The sequence below is a fragment of the Rhinoraja longicauda genome, chromosome 9, assembly GCF_053455715.1.
Source record: "Rhinoraja longicauda isolate Sanriku21f chromosome 9, sRhiLon1.1, whole genome shotgun sequence".
NCBI classification, from domain to species: Eukaryota; Metazoa; Chordata; class Chondrichthyes; order Rajiformes; family Arhynchobatidae; genus Rhinoraja; species Rhinoraja longicauda.
In genome coordinates, this window is record NC_135961.1 from 54,940,594 (window position 1) to 54,958,040 (window position 17,447).

The following is a 17,447-nucleotide window of genomic DNA, read 5'->3' on the forward strand; positions in this document are numbered from 1 at the left end:
CTCGACCCGATACGTCACCCATTCCTTCTCTCCAGAGATGCTGCCTGTCATGTTGAGTTACTCTAGCATTTTGTGTCAACCTTCGATTTAAACATCTGCAGTTTTTTTTCCTAAAGATTAAGGAGCTAGCTGATCCAGGAAGAGCTAGATGATCAAGGGAGAGCTAGCCAACTGGAAAGAGAAGGTAGATACAAAATGCTGGAGTAACTCAGCAGGACAGGCAGCATCTCTGGAGAGAAGGAATGGGTGACATTTCGGATCGAGACCTTTCTTCAGATGTCTCGACCCGAAATGTCACCCATTCCTTCTCTCCAGACATGCTGCCTGTCCTGATGAGTTACTCCACCATTTTGTGTCTACCTTCGATTTAAACCAGCATCTGCAGTTCTTTCCTACACAACTGGAAAGAGAATTGGCTTCATGAAAGGAAGCAGAGGAAAATATTGGAAGGTTGGAAGTTCAGGCTGGAGGCCTGTGCCTAAGGGATTGGTGCTGGGCCCATTGCTGTTTGCGGTATATATCAACGATTTGGATGAGAATGTAGAAGGCATGATTAGTAAGTTTGTAGATCACATGAAAATGGGTGGCATCGTAGATAGTAAAGATGTTTATCAAAAATTACAGCAGGATCTTGAATAGGGTGGGCATGGGGGGTGAGGAATGGTTAATGAAGATTAATACAGATAAATACAAGGTGTCGCATTTTGCGAAGTCAAACCAGGCCAGGACCTTCACAGTGAACGGCAGAGCTCTGAGGAGTATTTTAGAGTAGAGGGAACCAGGAGTGCAGGTATATAATTCTTTGAAAGTGGCATCACAAGAAGATAAGGTGGTCAAGACAGCCTTTGGCACATTGGCCTCCATCAGAATATTGAGTATAGAAGTGAGGCTATTACATGACATTGGTGAGGCCACGTTTGGAGTATTGTTCAGTTTTCGTCACCCTGTTATGGGAAAGATGTTGTTAAGCTGGAAAGAGTGCAGAGAAGACTTAAAGATATTGCCAAGAGTCCAGGGCATGTGAGCTATAAGGAGAGGATGAGCAGGCTAGGACTTTACTCCTTTGGAGTGCAGGAGGATGAGGGGTGATCTTAGAGGTGTTTAAGATCATGAGGTGAATAGATAGGGAAAATGCACAGAATCTTTTACTCAGTAGGGGAATCAAGAACCAGAGGACATGGGTTTAAGGTTATTAAGAACCTGAGGGGCTAATTTTTCACACAAAGGGTGGTGGGTATATGCATGGAGCTGCCAGAGATAGTTGAGGTAGGTACCATTACAACATAATGCTGACATGGATAGAAAATTGGTTGGCAGACAGGAAACAAAGATTAACAGGTCCCTTTCAGAATGGCAGGCAGTGACTAGGTATGGCAGGCAGGGTACCGCAAGGCTTGGTATTGGAACAGCTATTTACAATATACATTAATGACTTAGATGAAGGGATGAAAAGTAACATTAGCAAATTTGCAGATGACACAAAGCTGGGTGGCAGTGTGAATTGTGAAGAGGGTGCTATGAGGATGCAGGGTGACTTGGACAGGTTGTGCGAGTGGACAGATGCAGTTTAATGTGGATAAATGTGAGGTTATCCACTTTGGTGGTAAGAACAGGAAGGCAGATTATTATCTGAATGGTGTCAAGTTAGGAAATGGGGCCGTACAAAGAGATGTGGGTGTCCTTGTTGATCAGTCACTTAAAGTTAGCATGCAGGTACAGCAGGCAGTGAAGAAAGCTAATAGCATGTTGGCCTTTGACAAGAGGAGTTGAGTATAGGAGCAAAGAGGTCCTTTTGTAGTTGTACAGGGCCCCAGTAAGACCGCACCTGGAGTACTGTGTGCAGTTTTGGTCTCCAAATTTGAGGAAGGACACTCTTGCTATTGAAGGCGTGCAGCGTAGGTTCACTAGGTTAATTCCCGGAATGGCGGGACTGTCGCATGTTGAAAGACTGGAGCGACTAGGCTTGTATGTGCTGGAGTTTAGAAGGATGAGAGGGGATCTTATTGAAACATAAGATTATGAAGGGATTGGACACGTTAGAGGCAGGAAACATGTTCCCAATGTTGGGCGAGTCCAGAACCAGGGGCCACAGTTTAAGAATAAGAGGTAGGCCATTTAGAACGGAGATGAGGAAAAACCTTTTCAGTCAGAGTTGTAAATCTGTGGAATTCTCTGCCTCCGAAGGCAGTGGAGGCCAATTCTCTGGATGCTTTCAAGAGAGAGCTAGATAGAGCGCTTAAAGATAGCGGAGTCAAGGGATATGGGGAGAAGGCAGGAACGGGGTACTGATTGTGAATGATCAGCCATGATCACATTGAATAGCAATGCTGGCTCGAAGGGCCGAATGGCCTACTCCAACACCTATTGTCTAACATACAAGTGATCTGTACAGGTACATGGATAGGAAAGGTTTAAAGGACGTAGGCCAAATGCAGGCAGAAAGGTGGGTGTGGGCAGGTTGGGCTGAAGAGCCTGTTTCCATGCTGCATATCTGTGTGTGGACTGCAGTGAAGAATTCATGATCATAGTTAAAATAATCTCTGGTCTGAGCTCTTTGAATACTGAATTACATTGCACAAAACTGCCAGCTCTGAGCATGCTTCCCACAGTACAATTGCACCGTGTAATATACTATCAGCTAGCTTATCCTTATGTTGGCAAAGGTTATGCCGAAAGACACAGCTCTTCAGGACTGACAACTATTTATATTTGCATTCATCACATCTTTGACAAGTTGATTTTAAGATATTTTAGCCACAAAGTACTATACAGGTAGCCTTCAATTTGCAAATGTGCAATTTATGAATTTTCATTATGCCTCAAATCTTTACGGTAAGCATCCTCCATTCATAATTAACTTTTTGCCACAACTAAAAGCATATCCAACTCCACCTGTAACAGCACTGCTTATAACAGTGTCTGCTTATTATTGGGATTCAATCACTACTTAATCCACACATTTTTCAGGATAGCTTAAAATGCCTTGGCAGGTATGAGGAGCATACCTCCTAAGAAATCCCAATAAACTGCAAGCATGAATACCAAGCTGAGTGAGATCGTGACGCTGAATAACAAGCAATTTTTAAATTATTTTTGTTTTGTTTGGGGGGGGGGGGGAGAATGAAATGAAATGTATGATTTCTATAACTATCAATAGACTTCTGAATTAACACTATATCAAGCCTCAAACTAGTAGTAATTATTTCCTGTGGAACAAGAAGCTTTCCTCCTAAATCTACCCGCATCCCCCAATCATTGGCTCCCCGTAACTGGCCTAACACCTACCTGTCTCAAACTTCCCTTCTCTACCTTTCTCTCCCTCACGGACAAAATGAATTGCTACACTCCCAGTCCTGATGCCTACTCAATTCACTTGTACTCTCCTCTCAATTGCTGCAGCTATGCACTTCAAGTATACCGACCCTGAGAAAGACTAATCCTACTTCCTGACAAAATATGCCTCAACGTTGCCACCTCTTAACACAAGGAACATGCCGGGTCCCCACCTACCCATTGTTTGAGGTTCTGCGGTGATGCCAGCACATCATAAATAGCCATAAGGAAACTTACATGACCCGCCTCCATACACCACAGGTCCCTCCAGCTAAACCTCTTTTCTATACTTCCCAGTTCATCCACTGTCCCTGCTTAACCTGAGCTAATGCCTTTACACTTCTCACTGCTTCCTCCTGACGATGTACCTGCTCTACAACCAATTTCCTCCTCTGTTGGACCTGCCTTACTCCATACTGCTTTCTCTGTGCTGAGCCCCAAACCTCCGTTCCCTTACTGCACCCTACCAACAATGTTTGTATGCCTCAGAGCTGCTTGTGCTTCTTCTACAGCCTGCTTCGAGCTCCACTTCCTCCCTCCACATAGAGTAATAGTTGTCTTCAAAGATCTAAACATGGGACAATGCTGTAGAGCAATTGCATGATAAAAAATGCTGTGGGTTGCTACAAGAATTCATATGAAAAAGCTGTCCAGATTTTCATCAACATCTTTAAGCCTCATTCATCATCCACCCAGCAACAGACGAAAGAATGCTCACTGTCAATATTACAAATTGATGCTCAGATCTATCACAATTATCCAAGTACCATTGACAATAGTGACAATCACTATATATAAAATCTTGATATAAAAAGCTAACATTTACATACAAAGATACAAATCAGTAAACCACTCAGCGTCACGCCTACCCCCAACCCACTGGCTAAACAATTGCAACTACACCTCTGCATTTTTAACTACATGTAGTAATCTTTCATCATATTTAGAATCTGCCCCAAAGAGGTTGCAGTCCCAACCGTAGAGAATTCCCGACGCAACAAAACGAATGGTAGTTTAAATTGACAACCTCTTATTTTAAACAATGGCAATTTGTTCTAGGTTTTCCACAAGAGGAAGCATCCTTTTTACATCCACTGTCAAAAATTCTTGGGAAACTTTTATAATAATACATTAGTCGAACATAGAACAGTACAGCACAGGAACAGGCCCTTCAGCTCACAATGTTTGTGCTGAACATGATGCCAAGTTAAACTAATCTCATCTGCGTGCACATGATCTATTGCCTTCTATTCCCTGCTCGTCTACGTGCCTATCTAAAAGCCTTTCAAAACACCACTATCATATCTGCCTCCATTACTACCCTGGCAATGCATTCCAGGCCCCCATCAGTGTAAAAAAACATTCCCCACAAATCTCCATTAAATTTTTCCCCTCTCGCCTTACAGCTATGCCCTTTAGTGTTGGACATTTCCACCCTAGGTAAAAGGTTCTGACTATCGACCCCATCTATGACTAATCATTTTATATACTTCTATCAAGTTTCCCTTCAGCCTCTGACATTGTACACTTTGTTAATTACTAATACTGTAAATATTTCATGGTAATGTTTTTTTAAGTTTTCGATTAAAATATAAGTTTTTACAACATAAATGTCTTTTTGTATTTATGTTTTCTAGGAATCAACCATTTCATAAATCAGGGAATAACTTTAGTTTGTACCATTACAGGTAGTGAGTTTTTTTTCCAAATAGCTCCTACCAAAGTGCAATGCAATCACAAAAACAGTAAATGATCACTGGGTGAGGTACTTTCGTGTTTTAAAAGATCATGCTGACTCAGTCACAGCCAGCAGAGGGCAGGCAAGGTACCAGTTTAATCTCATCCAAAAGAACAGTACCTCAGTGCAGTGACCACATATTCCAAGCTGACAAGTGTCTAGGTTGGAAATCCTGAGGGGGAAAAAACTTTTCACACTGACTGGAAGATAGGTTTACAAGGAGGGAAAAGAGACGACCCAAGGTCAGGGAGCCTCAGCATCTTGTAATTGCCATTCAGTTGACAGATAACATGGACTTAGCAAAGGAGGGGAGAAAGAGACCTGAAGACGTTTATAAGGATGGCGAGATGAATATAAGTAAGCCCACAGATGTCAACTAATTAGAATGTGTCATTTGGAATTAGTGAATGAGAGTTTGGATCAGCAGGATATATTGACAAAGGAGAATTTATTTTCAGGAGGCAGAAATCCAAATTTAGCAGGTCTGTCATGTATACTTTTTTACCCCCACAATAAATAGTTCAAACAAATACAAATCAATTCATCCACTAAAATTTATTTGGCAAAGCAATAAATGCATGCACTGAGGAAATTTAACTGCAATTCATAATGTCAAGAGCTCCTACAGCGAGGTTATATTTTCACTACATTCAACTGTGAAGCAATAACGGTGGAATAGCAGCACAGAACTTAAAACCATGTTTAATATGTCCAAATATGATTTTTACTGTGAACAGTATCGTAGCTGCCATCAGCTTGTAGTGCTAGGGAGGCTCGATGTCAGGAACACGAAACATGACTGTCTGCATAGCAACTCACAGTGCACTACAATCTTACGGGTTTAGTGCTTGGTTATCACTGCATACAGAAAGCTCTTGCATATCCAGGATCATGGGTGCATAAAGTATGTTATAATGGTGCTAGATTTGAACACTTATCAATTCAAATGGGGTATGGAGGTTAGGGTGGGGAGCACACACCACACATCTGCTGGCCCTCCTTGCTGCAGCTTCATTCTTGCCAGTTAAAAAATTAAACAAAGCCACGGAAAACTTCCAGTGCTGAATGTATTTTTTTTCCAAACTCTTAATAGGCAGCTCTTTTCCCAGGCTAGTTTGTTGAACTATTAAAAGAACACTGCTCCACACCAATCATCAAGTATGAGTGTGGGTGTTTGTGTAAGTGTGTGTATGTTTGTAAGTCCAAAACAAGCTGCAATGCTGTCATTTTTCAAAGCATTTAGAACAGGAGATGTCCACTCCACATTAATGTCAGGTTCTGAGCACACAGATGAAGCTTCACATTTCATCCCTGTGGAATTAAAACAACAAGGAGTTAAACTGGAGCACAATAAACGCATGCACACAAGAGTACAAACATTTTAAAATAAAAGGGATTACATTTTATTTAGCAGAATACACAATTGTTTTTTGACAAAGAGTGACGGAATGAAGTGATAGCGGAAAGTAGTTGCTCAACTCCTCAAAATAGGTTTGACGGCCCAACATGATCATGTTCCCAGTAGTTTGAGATTAAGATATATTACTATATAATCAGAGACCTACCTAAGAGATTTCACTTTACCTGAACATGGCCTCCACTCTGCAGTAGTTGCCTCAGTAGATAAAAATGTTTTGTAGCAAGGAGTTTAGCTGTAATTTTGCAACTTAAATGTAGTAATGATTGGATCTAACTACTCTCAAGCTAGACAGAATTTTAGGAATTTAAGTTCCTATTTCAAGCAATTCCATCTAGCCTCCATTCATCTTTAATGACCGAGATAATATTGGGTTTTCATAATGCCTTAAAACCGGAAGATATCCGTCCTGACCAACTGGTTTCAGGATCACTTCTTTTTATTTCTCAAAAGGACTGCAGTCGCTTGTATGTGCCCAATGGCCAGCTGGTCCTCAAGAGCATATCTATCAAGATTTAACAACAGAATTGAGAGTATGGAACATTTGGGCAAAATTGTCAACAAATTTAAAGCAAATGGGATTGAAGGAACAACGGCAGCATGGACACAAAATTGAGCAACTCTCGGCTCACTCAAATGCTGCCAGATCTTGAGTTTCTCCTGCAGTTTGTTTTTTTCCCCAGACTCCAACACCTGCAATCTCTTGTATCTTCCTTCTGTATTAACTGGATATCTGGGCGGCATTTGGTACAGGAGAGAACAATCTCCCCCCCCACCCTCCACCAGCTCCCTCATCCCACATAGCACTAGCAACAAAAACAGGGATTATTAACAGGGATTTAGAGCCAAAAGTATGACATAGGCATTTAAACAATTTCAATTGAAGTTTAATTAAAATAAGCAGCAAGCCATCAGATTTACTTCAAAACATTCAATAAATCCACAACATCCAAAATAACAGGTCAACAAAGATCAGGCATTCCCACCCTGATTTTCCCCAACCTTTTTCCATCAACTTGGAAATTTATTTTTAAGTGACCAAAGCATTAGTATTCTGTTAGTTGTCCAGCTGGGCCATGCGGCCGGATGTCAAAGGATCTGTTGCGGGGATGTGGAAGGACCCGGCTCCGAGCCACCGGGGTCAATGGACATAGGGCCACACGAGCAGTTTAATTTACTTTAGAGATACAGCGTGGAAACAGGTCCTTCAGCCCACTGGACCTGCCTGGAGGGCGTCCGAGCCTCATCTCCCACCCACCCCCTAACACTGGGAACCAGAAGGGGGTGTGTGGGACCAGCGGATGCAGGACAGAACAAGGAGGGACTTGGCAGCAAGTGGGCATCAAGAACAAGGAGGGACCCAGTGGGTGGGTGGGGGGGGGGCCTCCGAGAGCAAGGATGGACCATTGGGTCTCTAATGAGTACTTTTCGGTGACAGATTTGTGGTGATTCTTTGCATTCTTTGTGTATTATATGCAACAACAAAAAAAAATTCACTGTACCTAGATACAAGCAACAATAAAATATCAATGAATCATTGCCATTCATCACCATTAATAAAAATCTGAAGCAATCCATTTATCACACGGATGTAATGAAGTCGCAGAAACAAAGCAACTTGCTCTAGTCCATATACTTCACCTTGTTTCTGAGGAAGATGAGTTGTGCAGAATCACTTCCACTTTGGCACCTGCTTTTCTTGATCTGTTAAAGGCACGTAGATCACTCCCATCAGCGGTTTCTTACTGATGTGGCCATTCTCTAGTTTGTCATACTGCTCCAGCATCTGGTTTCCACCTGCGGGCCCGACTGGTAAAATCAACCTTCCTCCGGGCTTTAACTGGTCTAGTAGCTGGGACCCCGGGAGAGGGGGGGGGGAGAAGAGGAGGAAAATAGTTTATGGGGGAGGGGTACAGGGCAGAACAAGTCAGAGGTAATATAAGAGAGATTGACAGAGGAAAAATAAAAAATTGTAAGAAAAAATTTAATACCACAAAGGCACTTTTGCATCAACAGATTAATGAAAACAATAAATCTATAGGTCTACCTAAAAAGCTACAAAATATATATTTCATGTTACTTTCAAATATATGCACGCTACATGACACCCAAACTGAATACTAGTTTGGTCACTTGCTGGATCCACATTAAACAGCAAAATGGGCAGTCAAATAGGGAAGCTCAAAGTTAAAACAATACATCAAAGACATTTGCTGTTAAAAAACTGTATGCAGCAAATCATTCCCATACCCTAGATGAAATGCTAATAGAGCAAAGATGTGAATGCAGAGGATCTGATTCATCTCTTCTGAAAAGACAAGCCAATCTCTAAACGGTAAACAATCCTTTCTTGCTTCAAAGGTCCATGGTATTGAACATAATTACTGAAATGGTTTAATCTGCAATCTCACAAGCAAAATAGTCTCAAATTTGAAGTACAATAGCTTTCTGATTTTCCTCAATGAGACAAGCATGACTGAATGTTGTTGAACTGAAGAGGAAGAAAAATTTGGATGTTGAAGTACTGCATTTACTTGGGGCCAATTACAGCCACACAAAGAGTTTTGTCCACCGTTTGGCCACGAGGACAAATAAGATCCCTGGATCAATCAAATATAGGAAACACATCTTGGGAATTCAGTGAACTCAGAAGCTCTTGTCAAAACAAATTACATTTATCCTTTAACAACTATTTTCAAATCCCCTGCAATCCAAACACAAAATCCAACACCTTTAAAGGGAATGTTTAAGCACTTGTAAAAATTATTGATGGTAATAGATCCAAATGCATTTCTGAAACCTATGGTGCCATTCTCACTCCTTTCCATGGACAACAACTTGCGGGAATTTCAGTTTGCAATAACTATGTTTTATAACTTTAATGAAATAGTTTCAAGAGAACTTACTGCCTGCGGTACTGTACTTGCAGCAGCCCCCACGTGGATGGCATCATATGGCTCTTGCTCTGGGTATCCTTGCCTGCCATCACCCACTGTGTGTGTAGGGGGGGAATGGAAATTGAAATTAAAAAGTCCAATTACAGAGGGAATTTTTCACCATTTAATAAAAAAGAAAGCAAATTTTAACATGTTCAAGAAATTGCAATAGGTGTGGTTTTCTGAGATTTAAAATAAAATCAAATACATACAAATTAGTAGTAAGCCATTAACCCCTTCGGCATACGCCACCATTTAACGCAATAATGGTTCATGCAAATTTAACCTCAAATTTAATTTCCCCATATTATCCGTAATCTATGACCTCTTTACAAATCAAAAACCTAAATACCTCCGCCTTAAAATGTATTTATTTATATCTTCAAATAAGACTATCAATACTTCACATAATACTCTCCAGATATGTTTTCACCATGGCCTCTAACAGTAGAATAACCCTCCCTACTTTTGTATTTAATTCTCCTCACAACAACATAGTTAGCTTTCTTGTGTAGGAGGGTCTCAACTCAAAACTTCTCTCCAGAGATGCTGCCTATCCTGCCGAGTTACTCTAGCATTTTGCTTCCTTCATTGTTCCTAGCATACCAGCTTTTGGCAAAGCATGCACTGGAGCATCCAGATTCCTCTCCATTTAAGAGCTCTGCAACCTATATATGCAATCACACGTGAGGCTGCTATTGAAGATATGTGAGCCTTTGGGATCAAAGGGCAGATTCTAGCATGGATAGCAGATTGGCTGGATGACAGAAGGCAAAGAATGGCAATAAAGGGTTTTTTCCGGTTGGCTGCCAGTGACTAGCGGTTCCACAGGGGTCGGTGCTGGGGCCGTTATTCTTCACGTTGTATATTAATGATTTGGACGAGGGGATTGAAGGCTTTGTGGCCAAGTTTGCGGATGACACAAAAATAGGTGGAAGGGCAGGTAGTGCAGAGAAAGCAGGGACTCTGCAGAAGTACTTGGACAGGTTGGGAGTGGGTAGAGAAGTGGCAGCTGGAATATAGTGTAGTAAAGTGTGGAGTCATGCATTTTGGTAGTAGGAGTAAAGGCATAGACTATTTTCTAAATGGGGAGAGAATCCAGAAATCGGAGGTGCAAAGGGACTTGGAAGTGCTGGTGCAGGATTCTTAAAAAGTTTATCTGCAAATTGAATCAGTAATCAGGAAGGTAAACGCAATGCTAGCATTTATTTCAAGAGGGCTAGAATACAAAAGCAGGGATGTAATGCTGAGGCTCTATAAGCCACTGGTCCGGCTGCATTGTGAGAGGACAATTTGGAATATTGTGAGCAATTTTGGGCACCATACCCAAGAAAGGATGTGCTGCACCTGGAGAGGATCCAGAGGAGGTTTATAAGAATGATCCTAGGAATGAGTGGGCTAACTCATGATGAGTGTATGATGGCATTGGGCATGTACTCACTGGAGTTTAGAAGAATGGGGGGGGGACCTCATTGTAATGTACAGAATAGTGAAAGGCTTGGATGGAGTGTATGTTTCCACTAGTGGGAGAGTCTAGGACTAGACGTCATAGCCTCAAAATTATAAGGACGTTCCTTTCGGAAGGAGGTGAGAAGGAATTTTAGTCAGAGGGTGGTGAATCTGTGAAATTCTTTGCCACAGATGGCTTTGAAAGCCAAGTCAATGGATATTTTTAAAGCAGAGATAATTCTTGATTAGCACGGGTGTCAGGGGTTATGGGGAGAAGGCAGGAGAATGGGGTTAGGAGGGAGAGATAGATCAGCCATAATTGAATGGCAGAGTAGACTTGATGGGCTGAATGACATAATTCCGCTCCTATTATTTATGACCTAATCTCACCCCTTTAGAATATACACTTTACCTTTCCTGCCAAAACAGACAGCATTACGCTCCTCGATGAGCCAGATTGTTGCCCACTCAATATATATCTCGTTGTAGTCACCATATGACTGCTTCACAATTTACCTTCCTACCCATTTTTGTGTTATCAAAGTTGGCAACTTGCCTTTGGGGCTTTCATTCCAATCACGTTCATAAATTATACAAAGTTGTAACCTCAACAAACAATCTCTGAGGCGCACAGTTAGATGCAACTTTTGAACATCCATTTATGGTGTGTATTGCTTCCTGTCAACTTCTATCTGTGCGAGAATGTTGTTGCCTGTACAACTTTTATCTCTACAATAACCTTGGATGTGACACATTAACAAATGCGTTTTGGAGACCCAGTATGGTACATCCACCAGCTTCCTGATATCCAAGCATGCATTACTTAAAAATATATAATAGGTCAACCATGATTTATTTTTCATTTTGCTAAAATGATTTTTAAGTGTTCTAAAAAAGGTTTATGCTAGTTTAATATTTCCCCTATGACAGATGCTGTTAACTGGCCTGCAGTTTGTTTCTTTTTCGCTCCTTCAGGTTTTGAATAAGGGAGTTTATATTTGGTATTTACCAGTCTAATGGTACCTTCCCTGAAAGTAGGTGATTTTTGAAAATTACAGCCAATGCATCAAGTGTCTCAGAATATAAAAAATGGCAAAGATAAGCAAGACTATTAAAGGAAAATATGAATCTGAACCAGAGCTGGCCAGATATGCAAACAGTAAGAGCTTCTATAGATATTTGAAATACATACAGATGGCAGATAAATTATGTGTAGGACTGAACTGCAGATGCTGGTTTATGCCGAAGATAGACATTATGATGGAATAACTCAGCGGGACAGGCAGCATCTCTGGATAGAAGGAATGGGTGACGTTTCAGGTCAAGATCCTTCTTCAGATTCTAAATTATGTGGCAGATAAATTAACACTTCTTTCAAGATGCTAAGATGAAGTCCACCTGGACTTGGGGAACTTGACATCTTACAGTGCCAAGAATTTGCTTGCTACAACTGCCCTGCCCATTGCAATTTCCCCCAAATTCCTCCTCTGTTCCAATTCCCAATTTAAAACTAATCCTGGGTTATTACCTGTATCCTCTTTAATGCAAACCAATGCAAAGTACCCATATAATTCATCCGCCGTTCACTTGGTTTCCATTACTAATTCCCCAAACTCGTTTCGATCAGGCTAACATTCACTCAATTCCTTTTCAAATAACATTAAAAGCACTTCTTTTCTTAAACAGTAGAATATCGCCCAATTTTCACCAGAATATCGCCTGTCCAGTAGATCGCCCATGCACATCCCCGATTACCAAATTATACAGAAATAGTCAACTCATTTGTCCTTCAATAGTCTTATTTCTTCTTTCTTAGTCGTCTTTCCTATTTTTTATATTTTGTTCAATGTTCTGACTTGCCACCTGTCTTTGCACGATGCATTTTCTTTCTTCCATTATTTTAGTTCATCACAGATGGTAGGGTCCTCCAAGGAAGGTTTTTCCTCATTTTAACGCATCTATTCAACCTAAAAGATCCCATTAAACTTTTGCAACTGCATCTCAACTGATGATTACTTAGCTTGCAAGTTCACTTTAATCAGCTGTGATTCCATGTCCTCACAATCCCCTTTAGAGCTTAGAACACCTGAACCCACTTTTGTCTCCATGATGCAATGCAAAATTTAATATCAGGACTATTTTCATTAGGTCAATAATTAATTCTGTCATTGCACAATTCCAGGTCTCGTATAATCTGCTCTCCAATTGGTTTCAGATCATGCTCTCCAATTGGTTTCAGATCCCACTGCAAGCAGATCACCTCAACTCCCTTTGCCCATTTGATTTTTCTACTCTATATTTAGATTCAAATACCCCACTGATTATTGCCAAACTTCTCTGACAAGCTCCTACCATGTGACCACTGTTAGGGGTCATGTGTACCATTCCCAGAAATAAATTCTTCCTTTATTTATTGTTTCATTTCCATCCAAGCTTCTAATCATGGTTCTCAGGATTTCCCCACGCCCTCCACAGCATTCAGACTATCTTCATTAACAGAGCCATTCCTCCTCCACTTTCTAGTTTCCTGTCCATCTAAAATAATATGCACTGCCTTAAATATTCCCTCTAATCTATGTTATCAATGCAGCCATGTCTTTAATGGCAGTCAAACCTATCTACCTCAATTTTCATTCATAGATCACTTTTGTTTCGAGTTCAACTGCATTCGCACAATTATTACTAAAACATCATATAGTGCAGAATGATACATTTTTCACAACTTAGAATTTTTTTTTAAAGCATGGAACAAATATGTAGGCATTTATCACGCAAAACAAAAACAAAACCACATTTTATTCTAGTAACTGATATAAAGCTTTGTAGATTTACACGCAAAAAAACTCACCTACAAATTTTACTCTTCCTGATGTAAGCAACGATGGATCATCTTTCTTTACATTAGCTGTAGAGTCATTTACCAGTTCCTTAATATGTTCAATTCCTACCACTTTCCCATTTGGGCCAACCTGGATAAGAGATGGTTTGGTATAACTTCAGAACATTTTCCCTTCTAAGTGCTGATACAATTCTCAGAACATAAAAATTAAATTACAGGAAACTACAATAAATCACTTTTCCACAGGAGGCCAAATAGTAAAAGGTAACATTCCACTAAAAAAGGAGAGAGGTCCAGCAGCAGAGATGGGATTTGCTTACCTAACCCCATTCCACCTACAATCCAACCTCGTTCCCACATTGGAAACCAACCTCTTCACTGCCCTCACAATGATAATGATGAAAGGTGCAATATATTCTTAAAAGTGACTCTACTTTAAACAGGACCCAGGACCCACCAGATCTTAGGGAATCACAATATCCGCTGGTGTTGAGGTGTGTACATCGGCCATTCATTTAACAATATTCATTAAAGGTGGAATTTGGGAAGGATGCAAGTTGGGGAGGAGGAAGACACAGGGTCCCAGAGTGAAGAACAGGCAGGTTAGTTATCCAGTTGTGATATTCTATCCCCTGCATTTCCTGAGAAAACAGACTCATCACAATGAGCAGCATGCAAGGATCTCTGAATAATCTCAGTGTTTACAATCCCTAAAGACTTACCATCCGTGCAAAACAAGAAGTGAGGATCCCACTGCCAGAACCTACATCAAGTGCTTTAGCTCCTTCAGCCAACTGATCGTGCAGCAGTTCCAGGGCATATGCGTGCTGGTGGAGGCAAATAAATCACATTATTCACAGCGAGATCAAGTATAAATACCTAATGACCTTGCAGGTATCAAATAAAAGCATTGGTTACTTAACGTGAAACAAGTTAAACCATTCTCTTCCATAAAATTATGTTTATGTTGACGACATGAGAAAGGAGTTGGCATTTTAAGAAGCATGTCAATTTCATTTTACATAGAATCACATTCCCACTCAAACAGTGTATCGCATTCAATGTCCACGCATACACACCCACCCCACGTTTAAATGCAACTTAACAGGAAAGGTTTAGATGGATAAGGGTCAAGGCAGTCAAATGGGACTAGCTTAAATGTAGTATCATGATCAACATGGACGAGTTGCAAAAAAGGGCCTTTCCATGGTGTATGGCTCCACAACTGAATGACTAACACCAATAGTGACATTTGCTCAGTCTGAATACTTTTTTTTTTTTTTTAATTGCTCCAAGTTTAAACTGCTCAAGTCTGAAATTTACACAAATGCAGTTGACAAATTGTAGCCCAGCAAGTTGAAGAGATATTTGTCAAGTCCAAGAGTCAGCTGCATTCATCTCGGTCTTTCTGGAAGATGGCAAACACCATTCGATCGTGCAACGAAGGATACTTACAAAATGTCTCCTGTGACAAAGACAGTATATCTGAATAACACAAGCATGCTATACAGACGCTCCCCGACGTTCGTAAGGGTTACGTCCTGCGAAGTCTTGCACAAGTTGACTGTTACACAAGTTAGAAATGGAAGTGCTACTGAGCACGCGTAAATTTATTATTCGACGCAGAGACCACGGGGACTTCAGTGGGCTTAAATACTTGCTTACATTTGTGCAAGTCACCTATTACTCGAGTCAGGGAGTGCCTATACATACACACTTATTTGTCTTTCCACAAGTCATAATACAGTCACTATTCAATTGAGAATTTTACACCAAAAATGAATTAATGCTCACACAAATCAAATCTAATCAACATTTCTCATGCAGTTCTTTTATTTTCCCAGGAAATATTATTCCCCTTGACTAAGTAGCAAGCAGTTAATGTTTCAGGTTGGACTATGTCTAGCATTTTCTGTTTTTGGTTTCGATTTCCAGACTTTATTTTGCACTGTGTGTTTTTAGCCTACCCAAACAAGGAAATTAATCAATCAAGTCACATACTAGACCATCAATAAAAATCTACTGTTGGAAAGGCCGAGTTAAAAATCAAAATACCCTTCAAGAAATATTCCTCTCTTCTACCCACACACAGGAACAATAATTTACAATAGACAAGTGCCACTCTGAAAGGTCACTTCTGACAATAAGAACATGCACTCAAAATGTTTTAATAATTGATTTTCTACAGGGTATCTCATGAAGTAAATGCTAAATTCTTTTAACATGGCTGGTTAAAACCACAGAGATCCATTACCACTCAACAGCCTAACTGCATTAGAATGGCCTCTCTGTATACAGGTCAAATTTGAAAGAACACTCTGTAATTGGTGACAAGCAGCATTTCCAGTGTGAGAAAGAGGCAAATGCAGAATTGGCACATACATACACACGTGCACACAAAAAAAGCTGGTTTCAATAAAAGTGACATGAAACTGGTGGACAGTCATTAAAAATGCCCAGTTTACTCTAAGTTTTGAAACTACCCTTGTGTGAAACAACGAGAACCATTGCCAAAAGATGCCAAAAATAATCAGTCAGGGAGCATCTGTGGAGAGACAAGCCCGGGTTTGATCCTGACCTCAGGTGCTCTGCAGAGTTTACACATTTTCCCTGTGACCGCATGGGTTTCCTTCGGGTGCTCTGGTTTCCTCCCACATCCCAAAGATGTGTGGGTTTACAGGTTAATTGACCTGTAAATTCCCCCCTTAGTGTGCAGGGATTGGATGCCAAAGTGGGATAATACAGAACTAGTGTGAATGGGTGATTGATGGTTGACGTGGGCTCTGAGGGCCAAAGGACCTGTTTCCTTGCTCTATCTCTCAAGCAAACTAAACTAAATTAATATTCAATCTCAAAGATTAGACAGAAGAGATTGATCAAAATGATTCCTGAGATGTGACCCAGTAGTTACCCGAGCAGAGAAGAGAAGAGCAGAGCAGTCTGAAGAAGGGTCTCGACCCGAAACGTCACCCATTCCTTCTCTCCTGAGATGCTGCCCGACCTGCTGAGTAACTCCAGCATTTTGTGAAATAAATAGCTTCGATTTGTACCAGCATCTGCAGTTATTTTCTTAGAGAAGAAAAGATGTTTGCCGTGAAATTGCCCTTATTGTGTAGGGGGTGAATGCAAAAGTGGGTCTAACATAGAAGTAATCTGAACGGGTGATCGATAGCATGTGTGGACTTGGTGGGCTGAAAGGCCCGTTTCCATGCTGTATCTTTCAATTCAATTCAAATCAGGGTTAACGCTTCAGGTCAATTCATTCCAGCTCTGCAGAAAGACCATCAACCAAAAACATTCACTGCTTCACTCACCACTGTGCTGCTGAACATCTCTAGGAATTTGTGTTTGCATTTTTGGATTTCCAGTTTCTTCTATTCTTGCTTGTTTCTGCCAGATCCAAGGAACTGAGACACAAGAGACTGCAGGTGCTAGAATCTGGAGTTTCAAACTGTTGGAAGAACTCAGCAAATCAGGCAGCATCTGTGGGGGCAGAGAATGGTCGACATTTCAAGTGTTGATGCTGGGCCTCAATCCAAAAAAAACCATTTATCTCTGTTTACACAGATGCTGCCTGGCCATCAAGTTCCTCCAGTCGATTTTATTTCCTAGGAACTGAAAAATTATACTCTTAAATCTAATTGATACCTAAATTGCAAAATTCAAAATTTAAATGAGGTATGGACCTGGGCAATCAAATAATCTCGATGTATAGTTTCCATTTGCCTTTGCATT

At 40.7% G+C, this 17,447-nt stretch overlaps 1 protein-coding gene across 1 annotated transcript in view; it reads right to left on the bottom strand.

Annotated features, from left to right (window-relative positions):
* Positions 1-5,607: 5,607 nt before the first annotated feature.
* pcmt (protein-L-isoaspartate (D-aspartate) O-methyltransferase) overlaps positions 5,608-17,447 on the bottom strand; it is a 48,804-nt gene continuing 36,964 nt past the window's right edge. Inside the window, exons 4-8 of the mRNA XM_078405526.1 lie at positions 14,435-14,539; positions 13,722-13,842; positions 9,395-9,480; positions 8,130-8,340; positions 5,608-6,382 (exon numbers count right to left, since the gene is read on the bottom strand). Of these exons, the coding sequence (XP_078261652.1) occupies positions 8,161-8,340; positions 9,395-9,480; positions 13,722-13,842; positions 14,435-14,539 (492 nt within the window). The 3' untranslated portion in view covers positions 5,608-6,382; positions 8,130-8,160. The remainder of the gene's footprint in view (positions 6,383-8,129; positions 8,341-9,394; positions 9,481-13,721; positions 13,843-14,434; positions 14,540-17,447) is intronic.